This window comes from Mytilus edulis, chromosome 1 (assembly GCF_963676685.1).
Source record: "Mytilus edulis chromosome 1, xbMytEdul2.2, whole genome shotgun sequence".
NCBI classification, from domain to species: domain Eukaryota; kingdom Metazoa; phylum Mollusca; class Bivalvia; order Mytilida; family Mytilidae; genus Mytilus; species Mytilus edulis.
Genome location: NC_092344.1, coordinates 1,772,980 through 1,795,686, shown reverse-complemented (window position 1 = coordinate 1,795,686; position 22,707 = coordinate 1,772,980). Strand labels below are relative to the sequence as shown.

The window sequence follows — 22,707 nt, the reverse complement described above, 5'->3', positions numbered from 1 at the left end:
CATATTCTTTTGTTAAAACACTAAAACTCAAACTCCCTCATGCAAATTTTATCTATGACGTATTTGACTATTCTGTTATGGTCCTTTTTTGTCATCAAAATCCGTACATTTAAGAATTGAATGCTTCTTTTTGTAAATTTATTGGGGTGTAAAAGCGTTGACCGAAGTACATTGTACGCATGGTCAACGCTTTTACAACCCTATAAAGTTACAAAAAGAAGCATTCAATACTTATAATTACATTTTTTAGCTATGATCATGATAACACGAATTTTATATATTTTATTATTTAATTCACCTGTGCACTTTATTGTTGGAGCACGTGTTATCATGAGTGAAAAGTTGTATTGAGCAATGCAACTGCTTGCGGAATAACACGTGATGTGCAGTTAGCCAATCAGAATAAAATATTATAATGAAACATACATCTAATGTAATTATTGCAAGAAATATACGTTTCTAATTAATTTAGATCAAGAAAACTGGTTTAATCGCAAGAATGTATCAGTAATTTACTTAATACATTTCTTCCTTCTGTTTATCAGCACGTATCATAATTTCATATATATTTTGCAGGGAAGTTATCACAAAGTTCCAGCAAATATACGGTAAAAATAATAATTGTACTGGGAATATTCACGCATGTAGTTATGTAAGACAGTTCACAGCCAGGACAATAATTAAGAGCACTTTCAAGAAATGTCAGTATACCAATATACTTCAGCAATCAAATAATTCTCATCAACTTTGGTAAACATTTTATTAACCTCCACTCAAAACCATTATTGGAACTAGCTGCATGTTAATAATTAATAACATTTGAAAAGACTTTCGATTCCCTTGACGAGATTAACCTGAAAAGTTCTGCCAATGCACGTTCAATTAAAACAAGTGATCGAATAACAATAGACGTTTCACAACCATAAACAAGGATTAAAACACCATGCATTTGTTAAGACGTAATTGAACTCATATTCATATGTGCATTGGAAACACGTGGAATAAAATGCTAGGTTTTTGGCATCAAAGACAAAGACAATTGCATTCGGACATATTACAATAGTATGTGCATAAATAATGTTGTTTATATCAGAAAGCCTAAACGAATAATGCTGTTTTTGTTGTATTTTCGTATAATAGAACCACATTTAACTAATAGTGATATGTTGTCACGGATGTCCGATAACAATATGGATTGTACCAAACCAAAGGAATAATGAGCGGAAAAAGATTGCTTTAGAAATATAAACCAAATCAATCGTCCATTATCCAACAGATGTCCACCTTTAATTAAGTACACACGTTTTTTTGTTTGTATAACCTGCTTCGTATAAAGAATGTCAACTTAATATATCCAATATCAAATCAAACTATGAGATGTTTTCCGTTCATTAAAATACATATGAATTGGGAGCTCAACATTATGGTGATTCACCATGGTTTATTTTCATAATAACATTAAAAACAAAAATACTATCGTTTACTAGGGCTACATGGTTTAAAATTTTCAACATTCTTCGAAAGATCAAGTTAGAAAACATAATACCTACATTGTACCACAAAAGGTACTTATTTCTTGGCAACAAGTAATATATCCAATGCAAATATCAAACATAACAGGTATTAAACTATTTTGTAAGTAGGTTTTAACCGATGAATATGTGTAATTTGTGCTTTTGAAATCATCAGAATAAGATAATTTTGCATTTTTTCGTAATATTATTTGACTGCATAACTTTTTGTACGTAAATACTTACCAAAAAAGCACAAAGAAAACACTGTGGAATATGCACAAATAAGAACTGCTTTGGTGAACATATCATCGAAGAAAAAACTAGTTTGAACATTACTTGAAGTCCCATTGAAATAATCTCCATTTATGCTTCGGTTTGCTTCCATTTTTTTCAGATTAAAAAGGTTCCATATGATATATAAAAACGTTTTAAAAGTACACAAATTCCAACTGAACGAATTATCATGATACACGAAACTTAGTTATATTTATAAAACATTGTAAGTTAAATATCTGCCATATGATACACAATAAGATAAAATCAATCGGAAACATTCACCTTTTTAGAAATTAATAAATGTTCACTTCATTTGCGTTGACACCTTCAGCCTAAAGAATCGTATCAAAATCATGTTTTTAGTGCTAAACAACTGCCCTCTTTGGCGAAGGTATCGATTCTCCTATATTCATATATTTTTTTATGATTTAATGCGCTTTTATGTCCCATTCTATTATTTTTCTCATTACTTTGTCAATCTTCCCTAATTACTAGTGACGTCCGGCGATACATGCAGTATTCATAAAGTATCTTTGTAATAGTATATATACATTTTATACGTATTCTCTGCTGTAATATCAGTTGTATTTTGGACAAGTTTATGTTTAGGACAAAGATCAACTTTAGAAATCTTACGAACATTATAATCCAACATTTAATTAAAAAACCACAAATAACTTTAATTTTCGATCGGCATTAAATCAGTGTAGCTGCGCTTTCTCTCCATCAAAAAGTTTGTATATAGGTTGAAAATTGTTCTTTGAACTTATTTCTTTTTATCAAATATGAGATTATTTGTTGTCACATTGATTACAACCCTATTACGTTCCTAACTATTGTTTGCTTTTTCATTATTATGTATTACAACCAGAAGAACTTTGTTTTGATTATTGTTAATTAAGAACCGATTCTTGTCTAACACAGGGCAGAACTACATTACATTCCTATAATGTTAATTTTTATTTACGTACATTCAATCAAGGTCGAAATGTTATGTTCATGTTTCTAGTAGGTAGGTATAATTGATCAAACTTCAATGATAGTTTGATTACAAAGACAGTCACACACTAAGATAATTTATAAAATGTATTGTTATTATTCAACGCTCTCTTTGGTTCAAAATCAAGATAACGTTTAGACGTGCGTATATATATATATAGAAAAGTTACTTTAAACGTACATTACTTTTGTTTAGAATAATCTACTTTCACTACTATCAATCACGGTGATATGATTTATACTTCGTGAAATAATTTAGTATGATATAAAGGAGATAAAAGAGGGACGAAAGATACCAGAGTGACGGTCAATAAAAAAGTTCATATAAATAAACGCAAGCTCTAGAATATCTTATAAATAAAAACAAAATGTATACAACATGCGCAGGTTCTTCTCGAAATGTCAATGGTTAAATCCCCCAATTTTATACATAAAAAAATGCCTGTACCAAGACAAGATTTATAATGGAAACGTTGAAAAGCTATTAATGGAAACACTGCTGCTGCATAGTTGACCTTAACATTGTTCTTAAGATGGTGTAATCATTTTACTTTCGTTATGTTGATAATTCATTGGCGTTCATTGGCGTTCACCTTTTTTACGACAGCTGGTATATATTTCGTCGATAGAGTAGCAAAGATATATTTTGTAAAATGACAATGGCAATGAAATCTTGTTTTATTCACTATCAGGGGCTCCATTAATGATAAACAACTAAAATTGAAAATGGAAATTGGGGATTATTTTATTTTTATTTTGCATTTTTTGCATCAATTGTTGGATGCAGTTAAATCAAATAATGGATCATATGCCAAAAAGCTGAACTGTGTTGTATTCTGATCAAAATATATATAAGATACATGCAAATATTTTTTTTTACTTTTAACTTATTTTTGTTCATTTTATTTGTGGTCATGTTAATCACTCAATACGAATTTTTTAATGAAAAAATATGCGTTACCCTTGAGACAGAAATAAAGATAATAATAGCATTTGATTACACGCTAAGTCAACATATATTGAACCATCATGAAACAAATTTCAAAATTAAAAGATAATTGTTCATTAGAAGAAAGAGAGATAGTAACTATTCTGATAATACAGATAACTCTAATCAAAAGAGAGGCGAAAGATACCAAATGGATGATTAAAGTTCTAAGTCGATAACAAACAACAACCTCGACAAAAAATGAAAAAACACAAAATAGATAAGAAGAAAATTCACAAAAAATACGTAACTCCGAGGAAAATTCCAAACGAAAAGTCCTTTATCAAATGGCAAATCAAATGATAAAACACATCAAATGAATGGACAAAAACTGTCATATTCCTGACTTTGTACAGGCATTTTCAAATGTAGAAAATGGTGGATTGAACCTGGTTTAATAGCGCTAAGCCTCTCACTTGTATGACGGTAGCATCAAATTCCATTATATTTACAAGATTCCACTTCATTAGTGTTATGCGTCTTGAAGACTTTTCTTAATTTAGTTTGACCAGAAATGCCCTTAACCAAGTCATTCCAAACTAAATGTGTGTAGGGACTGAAACAAGTAAACATATATGACAAAAAGCGAAAGAAACTTAAACAAAAGGCAAATGCATCTGAGGCCAACTGTGCCTGGGGAATTAGAACCATATTTTCCTTTTAATTTCTAAATTTGTAAATGGGCAATTCAGGATTGCTATGTTATAAATTATGTATATGATAAAGCAGTGGCTACTGATATGATGATTAACAACAGTAAACAAAAAACAAGATAAAGATGCATAGATGTTCATCGTTGTACCTGTTTCATAGCAGGATATACTAGAAACTTTGGTTTTAATTTTCATTCTGAGCTAATTCATCCCTTTTTGTAAGATTACTTTAATAATTCTTGTTATTTATATGACAGCCAACTTATCAATAAGTCGATTAGCACTTTATCTACAAAACGTATGTCGATGAATGTGTTTGGATATATTATGAGACAGGTAGGATATAAGTCCTAAGATGACCACAACTTTCAATACAGTCAAACAATGCTGTCATAATTGGCCATCTTGATAGAAAGGTGAAAAACATCTTTCAAACACCTTAATGTGATATATAACCTTTATACCGACGCTAATATTTATTAATTCATCAATGCACAGACACGTATAATTAAATGCACTGTTGAGAAAATATATCTTACACAGATATTATTACAAGTGTAAAAATGTCTCGCGATTACAAAAAATAACATCGTCACAAATAATGTGCGTCATATTCTTATATTAAAAACTAAAATGACAAGTAAACGATAAATGCCTTGTATGTTCTAATTAAACATGTGAGTTTTGACTTTTATAATCCGTAATAAATTGCAATAAAACGCATGCGGTACACACGAATTATTTTTAATTACTTTATACATTATGTAGGCAATAACCATTTGTAACAGATTTTTATGTCTAATAATTATTGTCGAATTTCTTGTATCGTTATAATATGTATTCAAACTTTTAATGCCGTTCACAACAAAAATCAACTTAACTCATATACCATGCTAATAATTTCGTTACAAATGATAACATTTCATCGGCGGTGCTCGAAATAAAATTGGCGGTAGGATTATCAGTAAATTTACAAAAAACAAACCTACGAAGATATGTTACGTGTTAATAAAAATGCCGACTACTAGGCTGCCCAGCCAAGTTCAAACGTGATTTCGAAAACAATATCATGAAGACCGGTAACACATAGTTTCATGAAACCATAATATTTGTTTGAATTTTTTGATTGATTTTAAAAAAAAATTAAACTTGGGGGAAAATTTCATATATCGCTAGATATTTTACATTAGTACTTTTTAACATTCCCCGCAGCTGTACTTTTTGAAATGTGTATCGTCGCTACTGTGTTAAAGGCAAAACTAACATGCTCAAGTACTAAACCAGTGTTTTTGTTGGCATTGATGGCAAACCGCATCACTGCCATTAAATTGAAGAACTCTATAAAAAGATAATTAAATATCAGTCGGCATCTGCAATCATGTTTTAGTTATACAAGGCAGTAAATAACTCACAAATAAAAAATATTTTTTCGACCACTTCAGTTTTGAAATTATTTTTCATATTTGAACTGAAAATATCATCAAACCTTAGTTCTTCGAAGTCGATAAACAATCTATAATCATTAACTCAGAACTCAAATAGGATCTAGTCATATGTAAATAACCACATAACCTGTCAACAAATTATAGATCTATCGGAACAGATCTATTCCAAATTATTTGTCATCGCTTACATAAAACCCTTCATTGATTCATAATAGAAGTTAAATAATCTTGAATTGGAATTTATATGGAACCAGTTTAGAAATTATTAGTATATTATTCCTTGACTTAGATTCCTCTTTTACTTTAGGCTTATTTTGTTCATCACCAAAACGGAAATAGAAGTAAGCGTAGCTTTGCCTTAAATAGGTCGCAAAATCCCGTTTTTCATTTTCCTGCAAATGACTTGCACTTTGTCTTAGTTTATATATTCACATACAAAAACTTGCGTTAGAAAATGGGCAAGATTCTTATTCATATTTCTGTCCAAATAAATAAACACTATGTGTTGACTTGCATTCAGAATTATAGACACTAAGACTTTTGTATCCTAATAATTATGGACATCATATCCAATGCCTCGTGTAGGAAGAGATCCACGCTGTATGCACGCTATAAGATGCACGTTAAATGGTCTCTTGAATATAAAACCTTTTGACCCGATCAAAAAATGCATGCCCCCCTTTTATCATGACATATACCTATTTACTGATCGACCTACTGTTCTTGTGATCTAAAAGATTCGTGAAACATTGGCTACTGGTCGGCAGCAAATATAAAGTTAATCAAATATCTTCAAATATTTGAATTAAAAACTGCAACAACTTGACCATTTATGTCAAATGACTTTATAACGAATATTAAAAATTAAAAAAAACACTAAGAAAAAACAACCTTGATGTTTTCGTCAGATATTTAGTAAGGTCGGTTCTTTCTTTCTTTTTCTTTTCTTATTTTTTCATTTCTTTTAGTTTAATGTCAGCTCTTTTTATTAAAAGAGGCGAAATATACAAAAAGAAAGAAAAAGCTCAGGAATTGAAGAAAAACAACAAATCAATGTCAACAGATACAAATCGACGAAAGAACGAAGATTTTACGAAACAATATCAGAAGAAGCATAATAACCAATAAATGAATAATGAAAAGTAAGTATTAGTCACAATTACAGTTATAAAATATAAAGTATACCATTAGTTTAGTTGGCATATAAAACGAAATAAATGAATACTTACCAAAAACACACAAGGCAAAGACAGTTGAATAAGCACATATGAAAACTACTTTCGTAAACATATCGTCAAAAAAACTAGTTGGAACACTGCTTGAAGTCCCATTGAAAGAATCTCCATAGAGGCTCTCATTTTCTGCCATGTTTTCCGTAAATTCAATTCTTCCTCGGAATATTATAAAGTTTACAAAATACACAAATTCCAACTAAAACAATTACTGAAATACATTAAACACATAGTTGCTATAAATATTACATCGTAAGTTAAAATCTGCCATCTGATACACAATATTATACAATAAATCGGATAAATTCACCACTCGGCAAAAACTTTTAAAGTAATAAATGTTCACTTCATTGACGTTGACAACTATAGTGTAAGGAATCTTATTAACATCTTGTTACCAGCGCTAAACAACTGCCCTCTTTTGCTAAGGTATCGATTTTACTGAATTCATATATTTTATGATTTAATGCGCTTTTAAGTCATATTCTATTATTTTTCTCGTTTCTCAGATAGTTTTTCCTCATTACTAGCAATATTAATAGAGAAATACAATATTCATTAAGCATCTTTCTAAATAGATATTTGTATACTTTTTTGCCTTAATAACCTTGCATAATTTAAGTTTTATCTGAGCAAATAGATCAATAGATCGGTATGGAAAAAAACAACCAAATTATCTAAAAACAATGCAAAGCAAAAATAATAAGTTATAAGTAAATCACGTTTTTCCAGAATAAATTATCAATCATTTCTTTAAACATCCCATAAATATACAAACTCAGAAAAAAACTGATGAATTTGTAATGGTGTGTCGACCGGTAGAAAAAAAGGTTGTTACCAGGATTTGTTTTGACTAAAGAATTATGAATATTAGCGGTATACTACTGATTCCTATATTTTGTATCTATTTTTATGAATAAGTTATTGTTTGTTTTGTTTTAATTTTGAATGAGCTAATGGAAAATTCATAAACTAGTTGCTTGCAAGTCAACTATCTGTTTTGAAGGAGCAAAGGCATTATGCGTGTAAGAGCCCTTTGTAGCCCACCAAAATGTATGGATATTTAAATTGCCGCAAGACAGACTGTTGAGTATACTTGCTGTATTTGAACACTGGTGGATTTTATTTTGCATTGACAATCTACATTCATATTCAGAATTGTCAGTGCCCTACCGATGGAATGTGTTTCTCTACGGACACTCTGTCTTCTTCAAATAAAACATTGCCCCATGACAGCTAAATAAAGGCAACGGTAGTATACCGCTGTTCAAAACTCCTAAATCCATGGACAAAAAAACAAAATCGGGGTAACAAACTAAAACTGAGGGAAACGCATTAGATATAAAAGGAAAACAACAACACAACATTAAAATGTAACACACACAGAAACGGACTAAGCATTCGACAAAATCCGATGAGAATAACAAATATAACAGTGTTTAAAGTGGCTTTACACACCAATCAATCAAGCACATACAACCATCATTTTATTTACTTTCGCGAGTAGAAAGATAACATCAATAATAATTATCGCAAATATGTAACGTTTGGATATTTTCTTATGTATCTATATCAAATAAAGGAGATGGTTCAGTAAGACCCTTTGTTGGCCCCAAAATATAGCAGTTTTAGAAAATTGTTTAAATGAAAACTTTAAGTTATCTATTGGAAAGTAGAATGCTTCTGCTAAATCAATACGGGCTGTTTTTGACAATACATTGCACATATATTGGGTACTAGCATTATAAAGTCATGCTAAATTACTGAAATCTTCACAATTTTTGCATTTTAGTTAAATTTTAGACGGTTTACGTCTTCAATGAAAGAGCCGTATTTATGTTCATTCTTCATATTGAAATGTAATTTGTATTTGATAATACATAACATATATAAGGGTTGAGGATGAACACGGATGCGGCCGCTTTCAGTTTTGATAAAAAAAAAAACATCAGAAAAATGACATTGTTTTGGAATATTTGAAAGATTTTTCAAATCAAAGCTAGAATCGGAGCGTTTTTAATAAGTAAATCAGTTAAATTGTTTGACATAAAATAATTGATTCAACTGAAATAGACACTTGAGTGTTTAAAAAGTGACATAACATATATAAAGGTTGAGGATGAACACGGATGCGACCGCTTTCAGTTTTGATAAAAAAAAAAACATCTGAAAAATGACATTGTTTTGGCATATTTGAAAGATTTTTCAAATCAAAGCTAGAATCGGAGCGTTTTTGATGAGTAAATTGGTTAAATTGTTTGACATAAAATAATTGAATCAACTGAAATAGACACTTGAGTGTTTAAAAAGTGTCTAAAATCTTTCGTCAGATGAACTTGAAAATTTGAGGCCAAAATCGGCTCTTACCCGACCTACTCCTTTGAAATTAAACGCCGCGAATTCGGATAAAAGCGAAATAAAGTATCCACCAACATAAGATTATTTATAGAATATTTGATCGAATTTGTAAAGACAATTCAACTGGTTACTGTTACGAGAGCAAATACGAATACAATTTCGTGTATATCAACCAGTTATACACTTGACAAAACTTTTGTGGAAACAGTAATTAAACACCAACAGTTATAATTCAGTTCTTATGTTTGGTCTAAACCAGACTCATCACCGTTGCAAGAGATAAAACAAGTGTGAAAGCAAAACCAAACACGATGTTGAGGATAATTTAAAGCCCCAAAAATCTGAAAATCCACGTTCCGAAAAAGGACATGTATGCATAGGGACAATTCGGTGTATTTGATATAAAAATAAGTTTTTTACTTTTATAAAATGTAAAATAACAAAAATACTTAACTCCGAGGAAAATTCAAAACGGAAAGTCCTTATTTAAATGGCAAAATCAAATAATAAAACACATCAAACGAATGGACAACAACTGTCATATTCCTGACTTGGTACAAGCATTTTCAAATGTAGAAAAGGGTGGATTGAACCTGAATCAATAACGTTAAAGCTCTTACTTGGATGGCAGTCGCATCAAATTCCAATATATAATTTGCATCAAACTATAATTGTTTTTCTCTTTTTTAAAAAGGTAGCAGGCAAAACGAGAGAGAAAAACCTCAGTTACAAAGTCATCGAAGGACGAAATCCGATAGACGTTCCCGACTTTAAAGGACATTGGTAATGTGTTTACTGTTTTTCTTGTGTAATGTCGCTGTAGACTAATAGCGTAGTTTTTCTAAAACAAATTTTATTGAAAAGGCAATAACAATCAAAACCAAAGAGTAAACAAAGACTCACAAATCCAAAAGACATTTACATCAAAAGTTATAAATAATAAATAAGAAACAACACGAGCTCCACTAAAATCGGGAGTGAAATCAGGTGCTCTGGAAAGGTAAGCATTTCATGCACCGTTTACGGCACCCGTCGTGTTATTCCTTCACCATTTCATTCGAGTAGCCGATATGATATAGAATCATCACTAAAAAAATTAAAGGAAAATTGAAGAAAATTACGATACGATAACATATTGCTAAGATGTTAAAATATTTTAGAACATCTTTTTTTTGTAATTTATTTTTATTTCATCTGAAAATACACCAAGTATTGTGATACATAATTCTATAGTTAACTCATAATACATGTTTTGATATTAAAATTTTCAATAACAGTCTAAAATTAAAAGTAAGTTATGCTAATTGTCCTAAATTTTCTACTCGATCATATACATTCTTTATCACTCTGGAATCGAATACCTGAATATGCTGATCAGGTTAAAGATGGCATCAGCCTTCTTCTCTAGCCACATGCATCACTGCCTATACAATGATGTTGAACATGAGAGGTACCAGGGGAGGCCACCAGAGATCATTAACAGATAACATGTTGGACAGAATCACCTAATAAATGTCAACCTAAGTCAAGGGGAGATAATTCAAATACAATCAAACAAAAACTAGTATATCAATATATATATAACAATATCAATAAACATAGATAGTACTTTTAAGATGCACACATATCACTGTCCAGTTGTGATGTGCATCAACATATTATTAATTCTACATGAACTATTATAAAGCCTTAAGTAAATACAAAATAGAAAGATCTCTCCTCACATGTGAACTAAGTTTTTAATTAATTCCCATTTACTATCAAATTTCTCTCTTGCTTTAGCGGATCTGTAAAAGGAGGTAGATATTTTTTCTACTCGGTAGGAATTTTTAATCATAGCTATGACACCTGTAAGAGTCAGTAATGAAGTATTAAAGCGACATGTATAAATGTAATATTTAACCAGAATAGTGAGTAAGTTTAGGGAAACATCCCAAGACTCTGATCCAAGAACAATATTTAGTTAAATTAAGTTAAATTATTTTGAACTAGAAAAAGTGCTGCAATTTCTAACCACAAATTTCTAACTAGGGTACATTCCCAGAAAAGGTGACTTATAGTTTTTTTAGTTTCATTATAGAAACTACATAAGTTAGTTTCTTTTAACCCATATTTCTGCAATAATGCATTTGTAGCGAAAGTTCTATGTAAAATCTTAAACTGGAACATACTAAATTTCTTGTTTTTAGTGCAACAAAAGGGTAAACTATAACTGAAATTCCAATTTTCTATATGAGTGCCTAGTTCCTTACACATTTTGTCTTCTTTTGTAGGACGTTCTGTATACATTGACAAGAAGTTTTTATAAAAGAACTGACATGACTATTTATTGTTTTTTATAAATTCAAATTTATCGTTAGCTATGTGCGTAATTTTCTCTGAAGTAGTGTTTTGATTTTTCCAGTGTTTTGGTATCATATGAAGCAAAGAATGGTATTCCAAGAAATTAATATTAAGATTATATTTTTTGCAGAATTGTTTTAAAGTAAAAAAAAACCTGTTTTCATAAAGTAAATCACCTACAAAGAAAACTCCTCATTCCTCTGGTAATAGACAGTTTTATTATTAATTTTCAAACTCCTGTTTAGCCATACGGATCGTTCATGATCCCCTCAGCAGTGCCATTAGTGACAGTGTTTAGGATATTCCAGTTTAGTCAAATATCTTTCCAGAAATTGTTAAAATTTCAAGAAATCTTTTGGATACCATCAGGGGTCATCAACCATATTTTGTCTGCTCCTAATCTATTGTATTGATCTTTTAACAATGATTTCCATGGGAATATATTCAAAGTGTCTAAACGTTTATTTATCCATGTTATCTTTAATGAATAACAAAAAGATCAAAAAAGGCATTTTCAACCCCCCATTTTCAAAAAACTCTTTCATTACTTTTCTTTTAATCTTGTCGGGTTTTCCTGACCACAAGAAACTAAAAAAAAATTTTTTTTATTTTATCATCAGGCGGGTTTGGCAAAACTGTCAATGATTGAATTAGAATAGGTAGAGCTAATAATCTAATGACAGTGATCTTTCCCATATATGTTAAATCTCAATAAATCCAGGAATTTAGTAAGCTCTGTAATTTTTTATTTTTTCTACAAAATTTACAAGCGTTTTATTTTCACTGAACAGATCAAATTTTATTCCTAAAAGTTTAAATTTTCCTGAATGATTCGAGTTCAAATTTCTTGTTGTTGTTAGCTTATTCCTTGAGTGAATCTTTGACCCAATCCTTATGGCTTCAGTTTTATCAAAATAAGCCCTACATCCCGCACACTCAGAAAATGTTTCTAAAATATATAAACATTTTTCTAAAGATTGCTCATCCTCGTCTAATAAGAGACATGAAACATCTGCATACTGGCTTAGTAGATACTCAGAATCATTTATTTTAATACCATTTATATATGGGTTATTTTTAAGTGCAACACTCATAAGTTCTGAAGATAATATAAAGAGATATGAAGATAGAGTATCACATTGTCTAACACCCCGACCAATATTAAAAATTGAGAGCAATGTCCATTATTTATAATACAGCTCTGAGACTCTGAATATAATGTCTTGACCCATCTACAAAAATAGGACCAGATCCTAGAAAAGACAAAGCCAAGTCTATAAATGACCACCAAAGAGTATCAAAAGCTTTCTCAAAGTCTAATAAAAGTAAAAGACCTGGTAGATTATCATCTTCTGCCTTTTCCATAATGTCAAAAATAAGCGCGGTACATTCTCCAATATGCTTTCCCTTTATGACACCTTGCTGTGTTTCACTAAGAAAAGGTTTTATTCTATTTGCTAATGCAGCTGATGCAATGTTTGTATCAACATTTTATAAAGTGATAGGTCTCCAGTTTTTTAATTGAAATTTTGATTTACCCTCTTTTGGAATGCATGTTATTACTCCTTGTTTCTGACTAACCGAAACAGATCCAGTTTCTAAGCTATAATTAAAAGATTTTAGTACATCTTGTTGTTTACTACTATTTTAATATGAATACTTACGCAGAACATTTACTATATTATGTTAAATGCAGGCATATACACAATTAGGCAGTTGATGGAAACTAGACTTTTAAAATACGGTCAGTAATAAATCTGATACTGCTTCCAGCATAGACTAGTAATTTCTAATATGCATGACTTTGATAGTATAGCTATGGAAAACCCATCAACGAAACCAGGTTGAATCTTTGTTATGCGTTACATGCGTTTCAAGTACATTATACTAAACGTAGTGATGCTTAAATCGAAACAGCTGCTCCGGAAAATTGATCATTACAAAGTGGACGGCCATTAAAAGTCGTCTACCATGTTTATCAGTTTATCTTCGACTAAGAAGTTTAAATATCTCTTCGATATCTTCCACTTCTAAATTTGTCTTCATTTCTTCATTTTATCAATTATGGTGTTAAAAAAATGATCAAAGAATAATTTTTGGACTATTCAATAGTGCGTTCCTTATAATTGTTATAATAAAAAAGATAGCAAATCGTTTCTTATAAAAATATCAATGAAACAAGATTTTTTTTCCTTTGATTTCGAACAGTTAAAATTTCAAATAAACTACTAAGTAAATAAAAGCAACAGTAGTATACTGCTGTTCAAACTCATAAATCAATGGACAAAAACAAAATCGGGGTAACAAACTAAAACTGAGGGAAACGCATTAAATATAAGAGGAGAACAACGACACAACACTACAGTGTAACACACACAAAAACGGACCAAGCATAAGACAAAATCCCATGAGAATAACAAATATAACATCAAAACCAAATACATGAATTTGGGATAGACAAGTACCGTAACACGTCTTATCGCAATGTCAATTTACACTCAAAAATAAGAGAAAACAAACGACGCAACGTTAAATTGTAACACACACAGAAACGAACTATAATATAACAATGGCCATATTCCTGACTTGGTACAGGACATTTTTTAAGGAAAAAATGGTGGGTTGAACCTGGTTTTGTGGCATGCCAAACCTCCCCTTTTATAGCCATGTGAAATATAACATTAAAATGACAACTCAACACCACAGGACCACAATATAAATGAATTGGAGAACACAATTGACAAAGAAACACACGAACAACAGCCAACAAAAGGCAACAAGTTCAAAATTTTAATACGCCAGAAGTAAAAGAGTATCTAAGACCACGAACGACGAAAGGTTTTACAACATATGTGAAAGGTAATTTATTCAAAAAGTAAAGTAAAAATACTGAGCTCCGAGGAAAAGTCTCTTCTTGCATCCATCATGTTCGAAAGTAAATCCCCGAAGATGAATTTATATCAGTAAGTTATAGTCGTGCAAAGAGGACGGGATAATGATATCTCTCATTGGAACGGATCCGTCTTCAATTCGGACATTAACGGTACCAATTTTCCTGCACCAGATGAGCATTTCAACATCGTATGTCTCTTCATTGATGCTCGAGGACAAAATATTTAAAATTCAAAAGCTTATTCAAAAGACGAAGAGCTATAATCCAAAGAGGTACAAAAAAAAAATAGCCAAAACAACGCAATATCAAGAAAATCATGATAGGCCATGCAAACAATCTAATATTGCATTCACATCAGGCCCTGCTGGAATGTTGCTACATAGATATAGAAATTTCCCAATTTGGAAGCAAAAGATATTTCTTTTGTCGTTAAATATTGTTTTCAACCTAGCTTTCTTGATGGAATAAATGCGTTCATTATAGTCATTAAAATGTAAATAATTGTGTGAAAGGATATTTTCTATACATCAAAGGATAGTGCTACTATGTAGCTTATCTTTAGGCTAACAAATTGTTTAGGAAAGGTCTGCTCCAAACCAGGATTATGTTTTTTTTTTCTTTCGTGTCGTTGGATGATATTGTATAACGTTTGATATTAATGCTAAATCAGCAAGTAACTATTTTGTCTGTACCACAATATTATAAAATAGAATCATTTATGCAAATACGCAATCAATGTCCTTTGAATGTTTAAACTGCCAAATTTCATATAAAAAAAGTTCCTTCAACCAATAAAAGAACGAGTTGTATAATCTGTACTGAGTTTTAAATCTTATAAATATAGTCTCTACCGGCAGTGAGACAAAGCTTAATATTACACAATTTAGTGGCTTCATTTTCATGATTTAAATCAAAAGATACATGTTGATTTGGCTGGATGATATAAATGGATTGTGTAATAGGGATTCATTATCCTGTTGTGTTAACAGTTTTCCACTCAATAAACACGGAAATAGCTGATATCATTTTATGACCGGATGATTCTTTTCCTGAATTTTCCTTGCGTTAGGTGCGACTGTATATTTGTAAACGGAAGAAGACTATCACATTTCTTTCTCAATTTTATCACATGTTCATAAAGTTTCTACAGTGGAAAACTTCAGTTATGTTTCAAATCTCACTAATATAAAATCAATCAACTACTATGAAACTTTTTCAATATCATTTCGTTTTGCCGTATGCTTACAATATGCATCTAACGACCGCATTGCACCTTTAGACGCTTTATTTTCATTATCACAATTAATTTATTTTTTTTTTAAAACCATTCGATTATCATATATATTGTCTGTTCAAGTGATGTTTGGAATATGTATTTGGTCCTTGTATCTCTGCAATAACATTGTCAGCAGTAGGTATTGCCTGGATTTGAGCTCTATCTGTTATTTCATCAAGTTCATTTTCCAATACCTGGTATATAAACCACCTGTTTTATTTGATATTCCCGATTTAGTATAAACATTTATGATAAACATGGTTTACAACTTTAAAAAAAGTATATAACGATCTTCTAAAATTTTAAAATTCAAATATCGCGCGGACACGAAAGTGTTTTCCTTGTATATTTCATTGACTTTATTAACAAGAATACACACGTTGTCATTTTCTTGACGATCCCTGCCAAGTGTTTGCCAAGTGTTTGAATTTTATTTGAAAAATAACGAGCACTTAAAATAAGCATTTGAAAATCACGATGCACGTAAATAGGTAGAACATGTTGAACGAGGCACCTCTCTTGCACGATTGAACGTCAAATAAAACATTAAAAACACGTTGAACGTGAAATAAAAACGGCGATAACGTTGCACGGAAACAACCCTTTACGACACTCTTTCGGGGCTGCTTGACAAAAATTTCCGAAGAGTATCAGCTGACTTATGTTATTTCGTCCTTTATTGCTGACTTTGGTGGTGATGTTGTAGTGGCATTGAACTCTTTTGATACCTATTTGGGATATAGTTGGTAATTGTTCATGGCACACTAAGAGCTAGTGTTTTTATTGAACAACATTTTGCAGCAAGTTATGTTCATGAGCTTCGACGGGACGTCTTTGATAGGCCATTAATTAACATATCACTGATAAAGAGCTTGAATGGGCTGCTTTTTCTCTAGACCTTAATACCTTAAACAGATATAGGATTAGTAAGCAAGAGGGGTCCGTTCCAGTTCCAATCTTGGTACTGCATTACAAACCAGCTGCACAGCAGATCCAATGTCTTATAATAACGATAAAAAAACAGGATTAGGTTTCACAAAAATAACTTAGAACTAAGATCGGTCGTTAGTATACTGAATTTTCATGACTTAATCAATCTTAATCCTAAGTCAATTTGTGAAACCGACTCCAAACTTTAAATGTGTACTTCAATTCGTAAAACATCGTATTTTGCTTCATTTCAGACACATACCTTTATCTGTTTTGTTTAAAAAAAAAAAAAAAAAGAAGATCAGACTGGTCAACCATGAATTAATGTAAAATGTAAAAGATTGCATATCAAATTTAAGATCTGCGAATCGCTTTTGTTGCTGCTTTTCGAACGTTGTCAGCACATTCTATCGTGAACAACAATGCTAAAAATGGTGAAAAAAAAATATCAAAACCGCAAATGTATCAAAGAATAGAAAGATACAAGAGGAACAGTCAAACTCATAAATCAAAAACACTTGTGTGAAGTGTAGAAAGGTCAAATGTTTTAAAACTATTGCAAGATGAAAGATTCTAAGATTGCATGTACTCGAATGTTTTAGTATCCACATCTGATTCACGCCACCTCTAGAATAGGACGTTTCACAAAAACTTTGAAGCTCGGCTTTGATTGCTAATAAAATAGATGTTAAGAATTAAGAAAGAGGTTTCTTTGAGCACTCGGACGACAGACCTATGATTATCCAGGAGGTCCTCTTTGGTGAGTGTCGGAAGGGTATATATTAAGTTTTCAAATGAATTGTCAATACTTAATTCATTTATCAAGCAGTTTATGTAATGAGTTTTACACACTTCAAATATTTTGTTTGGTGCTTCATCTGCGGTGATAACAACATAGTGATGGAGGTAGGACAAGTGTTTTGCAAAATGTGGGTCTTATAGATTGAAATAGCAAGGGTATTGATAGACTCGTTCAGTTTCTAAATTCTTGTTTGTACAGACGAACTCACAGCCTAAATCCATTCGGAAAATGTATCTACGTCTTCTATCTCGCTATTGGCCAATTGCCTGGCATAATCCTCGACTGAATCCATCAGTATTTTGAAGTTGTGTTTCCAATTGGCGGATTTAAGCTCACGATATTTTCTGACCTTTGGATGACACATTTCGCAGTGAAGTGTTTTTACAATATTGAGGTCACCGGTAATAACGTGGCCTGTCGGATTATATGTGAATTTGGAACTAGCACAAGTGCAATCAGGAGGTTTAGACTTGCAGTCGTCAATTATGATATCCTGCAAAACGTGTTTGTAAATGAAAACTTTATTTGCAATTGATTTGGTATAGAAACTATTGGTAAAGACTGATAATTAAAATAAGGAGTTATTTTCGACTGAACTTTTGATGAAGGATATTACCTAAGTTGACACCATCGAGACCTTTGTTGGCAAAGGAAAGTTTAAAGAAAAGATTTTTTTTTCTATTTTATCCTTTTCAATGCGAACTGGTTTGAAAAGTCTGTGACTTGCAATATCCGAAATGATAGTTATAAATTTGTATTTGTTTTAATGAGGGTTTGTAACAGTGGTTTCCAAACAAAAATTGAACAGATAATGAAGTTTTGAAAGAGATTATGAATAAAGTTTGGTGCGAATGTCATGAATACATACCGGCTTGCATGTCATTAATGGAAACATCATGCAGAGTAAAATGATTGACGAAATACATGGATTTCTCTCGTCCTGCACTAACTGCCTTGCTACAGTGGCAGTTCTTTTTTGAAGTGCAGGTTAAATAAATAAGGAACAATTTCGGTTGCAATGAGGATGGAAATATGCCTTGAGTTTTCCGCTCGTTGTATTTTAATAACCTTCGCCGTATCTCTGAAAATTGTCAGTATCCTTTGCCAATGTGCGTAAATCAATGAAACTTTCAATATGACCCTTTTTCAGTTATGATCCCAGAAAGCCTTTAGTTGTTTCATTTGGAATTTTGTTGATACATAGTACAGTCAATTGTTAAATTGATAAAACAAAAAAAATTGCTATCTAGTTGTAGTGGCAACCGGTGCCACATGTGGAGCAGGTTCTGATACCCTTTCGGTTCACATTATATACCGTTGTTTGTCATTTAATCTTTTTGTCCCTGGTGTTTTAAGCTTTTATTTTTGACAATTGAGATGAAAAGATTGTAAAGATTTTCGACTCTTCATTTCAATTAACTGCACACATATTATCTTTCTTGAAACCTTTCATGCTCCTAGATTGAGATTGTAAGTGACTTAAAGACACAGTAGGACGCAGTAGCAACAACCAATGAGATGGAACATATGATATCTATTTATTAGCCTGCAGTTTCACAATCTTTCTTTATATTTACAGAGTAATTATTTTATTTATTTGAATATCGCTGGTATTTTCGTTGATCACTACAGATTCACTGTTAGTTCCTGGTGCTTACATGAAACAAAACTAATGAAAATCAATCAAATGGGTACATTAACTTCAAAATTAATCCTTATTATGGTGATCTGTTTGTGTTATAGTTGTACATTTTGTTTCAGAATGTCATTAATGTATATTGTAGATGCCATAATGGACGATTGTATCCGTAGATAAGTAAAATAATACTGCAAGACATTATGTAACATGACGGGAATCAAAATAATGTACGCATATATTGTATAACTGGAAGTGATAAATAAATGAGGCGATAAAAGGGAGAAAAAATGAATTAGTGATTGATATGTGCTGACTTTACATCCCTTGCTGTACATTTAATGCGTAACCAGGACGAAAATAGTATACAGTAGAATGAGTCAGTAAGGTATGTAGTTTTGGATGACATCGAGACTTCCACTTTAGTTATGGTGGGTAGGATTATAATTTGTCTAGTATCAGAGTCACCTAATGAATCCCAAGAGTTTCTTTTAAGTTTTAAGCTAGCTATAACAACATTTAATCCACCAATTGTATTATTTAAGTTTTTTTTGTGGTGTCTGTTTGACAATGTTAATGCGACAAATAATCTATATGAAGTCCAAAAATAAGGATTTTGTCCTGCCGTGCTCGTCTTTGGTTGCTGTTTGACAGATACACACGTCATTTTGTGGCAAATAAATATGCGTGACTCAAATATCTGACTGACAATGAAAGTATTTCTGTATTTGTTAAATATAAACAAATAAAAGAGACTTTCTAGCGTGAAAAAACCTCTTCCAAAATTTGTGTACAAATATATAAAACATTACGTATACAAAACAAATAGCCTAATGCACAACCACTTTAAATAGCAACAGGGCATCTTACTCTATTGTTATTAATATGGTTCATTCTGGCTATTCCTACATTTTGAATTTTATAGGTAAAATAGTAAAATTTTATGTAGGAGTTCCAAGAATTTTTGTGTAAACAATGGGATTATGTAGGATTATGTTGTAAAATCACTAAACTAATGAGATCTAATGAATCAAGGTAAATGCAGGGAATTCTTGTAGAAAGTAAAGAAAAGGAATAATTTATATCACAATCTTTTATTTCATTTAATAACTTCATAGCACAGTTTATGTTAATAATATGTAAATGCACAATATGAATGTATAGCTATAATGGCATGCACAAGTAATTCCAATTATTTACAATAATATATACTCACATAGTAATACATTGAACACGATTGAACATATAAGAGAATTCAAAGTCTTAATTAATGTGCAGGAGATGCGAAGCAGCATCTCCCATCTTCGCTAGCCAAGGGTTACGATCCACTCTCGTGCTCTTCACCCTTGGCGGATTAAGCCAATATTTGTAATAACAATGTTGCGCCATCTATCGGAGGATTAAAGTCACGCCCATTCCGAATACATTATTCTTGACCAAAGGTTGCACTTGAACTCTTCAATTTGGGGGTAAAAACACGGTATCGTCTAGATTCAACACACTCGGTCAAACCGAAAATGAAAATATACGTCAACATTCATGCATTTGTGCATGGAACATACACAGGAACTTCTTTAAGTTAATTAAAACCATTCAAGTTGTCACTAAAGGTAATCGTATGTTTAGGGATGTAAAGACTTGTTGCACAATAAACATGTGACAATTGTTTACAAATAATTTCTACATTTACACGTGATCATGCTATAGGCGCTTTTCGACTGCAACCAATAAAAATCCTTACCTTGTGTCTCCGAAATGTTATCTCAATCCGCCAAGGGTGAAGAGAACGAGAGTGGATCGTAACCCTTGACTAGCGAAGATGAGCATCTCCATGCTCAACTGGAGTAAGTTCATCATTCTGTAACCTTATCTATGATAATTAAGTACTTTTGATATTATATTCGTTTTTAAAAATCATAATTTGTTAAAAATAATGAAATTAATAAATTCTTTGTGCCTGTCCCAAGTCAGGACCCTGACATTCAGTGGTTGTCGTTTGTTTATGTGTTACATATTTGTTTTTGGTTCATTTTTTTAATATATGAATAAGGTCGTTAGTTTTCCCGTTTGAATTGTTTCACATTGTCATATCAGGGCCTTTTCAGACTTTCCAGACATTTAAATGCTTTTACTACTTTATCTTTCATTTTATTTTTATTTTTCCAATGCTTTTACTTCCTTTTTCTTTCAATTAGTTTTATTTTTTAGAAATTCCATGGTATAAAATACTGAAAATTATTACTTCATTCATGTTTTCAAACAAAAAAGTCTCATTTTTTACATATAAATAATGATTTTTATTTAATTTCCACAGGTAAATTTACCTTTGACAAAATTAGACACTTATGACTAACACAACATATTTTGCAATAAAAACATGTATTGTTCTTCTACCAATCCCCCATGTAGGAATAGCCAGAATAGTAAAATACAAAATGTAGGAATAGCCAGAAGACACCATAAATATTAACACACTTTATATAATTGAACATGCGTACACCTACCGTAACGTTTATAGATATCGTTATGTTCTTATAAATTTGAACTACTGTTAAACAATGTAAATGGGAAAATGTTAAATGTGATTCAAAGTATTTACAAAAATATTAAATCAGATATTATTTTTAATAACAGCAAGTCTGATTATTTTCCGTGCACTAATGGGGTAAGGCAAGGGAAAATATGTCCCCTTTTTTGTTTGCAGTTTTTGTAAATGACTTGGAAATTTTTTTACAAACAAAAAACTGTAAGGGCCTTTTCACAGTTACAGAAAAATTAGAACATGAACTTGATGTATTTCTCAATATCATTTTATTATTATATGCTGATGATACTGTTTTGATGTCTGAAACACCACAAGATCTTCAAATACAGTTAGATTTTTTTTAATGAATACTGTAACTACTGGAGATTAAAAGTAAATGTATCCAAAACTAAAATATTATGTTTTTCATATGGACGATTACCGGACAATTTACACTTTGTTATAGATGATCAAGAAATAGAAATCGTTCAAGAGTTTAGTTATTTTGGTATCTTATTGATAAAAACTGGAAATTATAAAAAGGCGATTAAATCACAAGTTGAAAAAGGGACAAAAGCGATGTATGAGTTACTAAAAAGGAGGGAAATTTCATAGCCTATCAGTTTCTTGCCAGTTAGATCTTTTTGATAGAGTAGTAAAACCTGGTCTTTTATATGGATCAGAAATATGGGGATTCAGCAACTGTAATATTGTCGAAAAGGTTCATCTAAAATTTTGTAAGTTGCTCCTAAATCTGAAATCTTCCACTCCAAACTGTATGATATACGGTGAGCTAGGACGTTTTCCACTCTCTATTGATGTAAAATTAAGGATGATA

At 31.2% G+C, this 22,707-nt stretch overlaps 1 protein-coding gene across 2 annotated transcripts in view; it reads right to left on the bottom strand.

The window, feature by feature from the left end:
• LOC139521360 (trissin receptor-like) overlaps positions 1-7,533 on the bottom strand; it is an 87,749-nt gene extending 80,216 nt beyond the window's left edge. Inside the window, exon 1 of one of the 2 annotated variants that reach the window (XM_071314846.1) lies at positions 7,105-7,533. In XM_071314846.1, the coding sequence (XP_071170947.1) occupies positions 7,105-7,243 (139 nt within the window). In that variant the 5' untranslated portion in view covers positions 7,244-7,533. Of the gene's footprint in view, positions 1-1,757; positions 1,965-7,104 lie in introns of those variants that run through there. The other variant, XM_071314843.1, reaches the window with a different exon arrangement.
• Between the last annotated feature and the right edge of the window lie 15,174 nt (positions 7,534-22,707).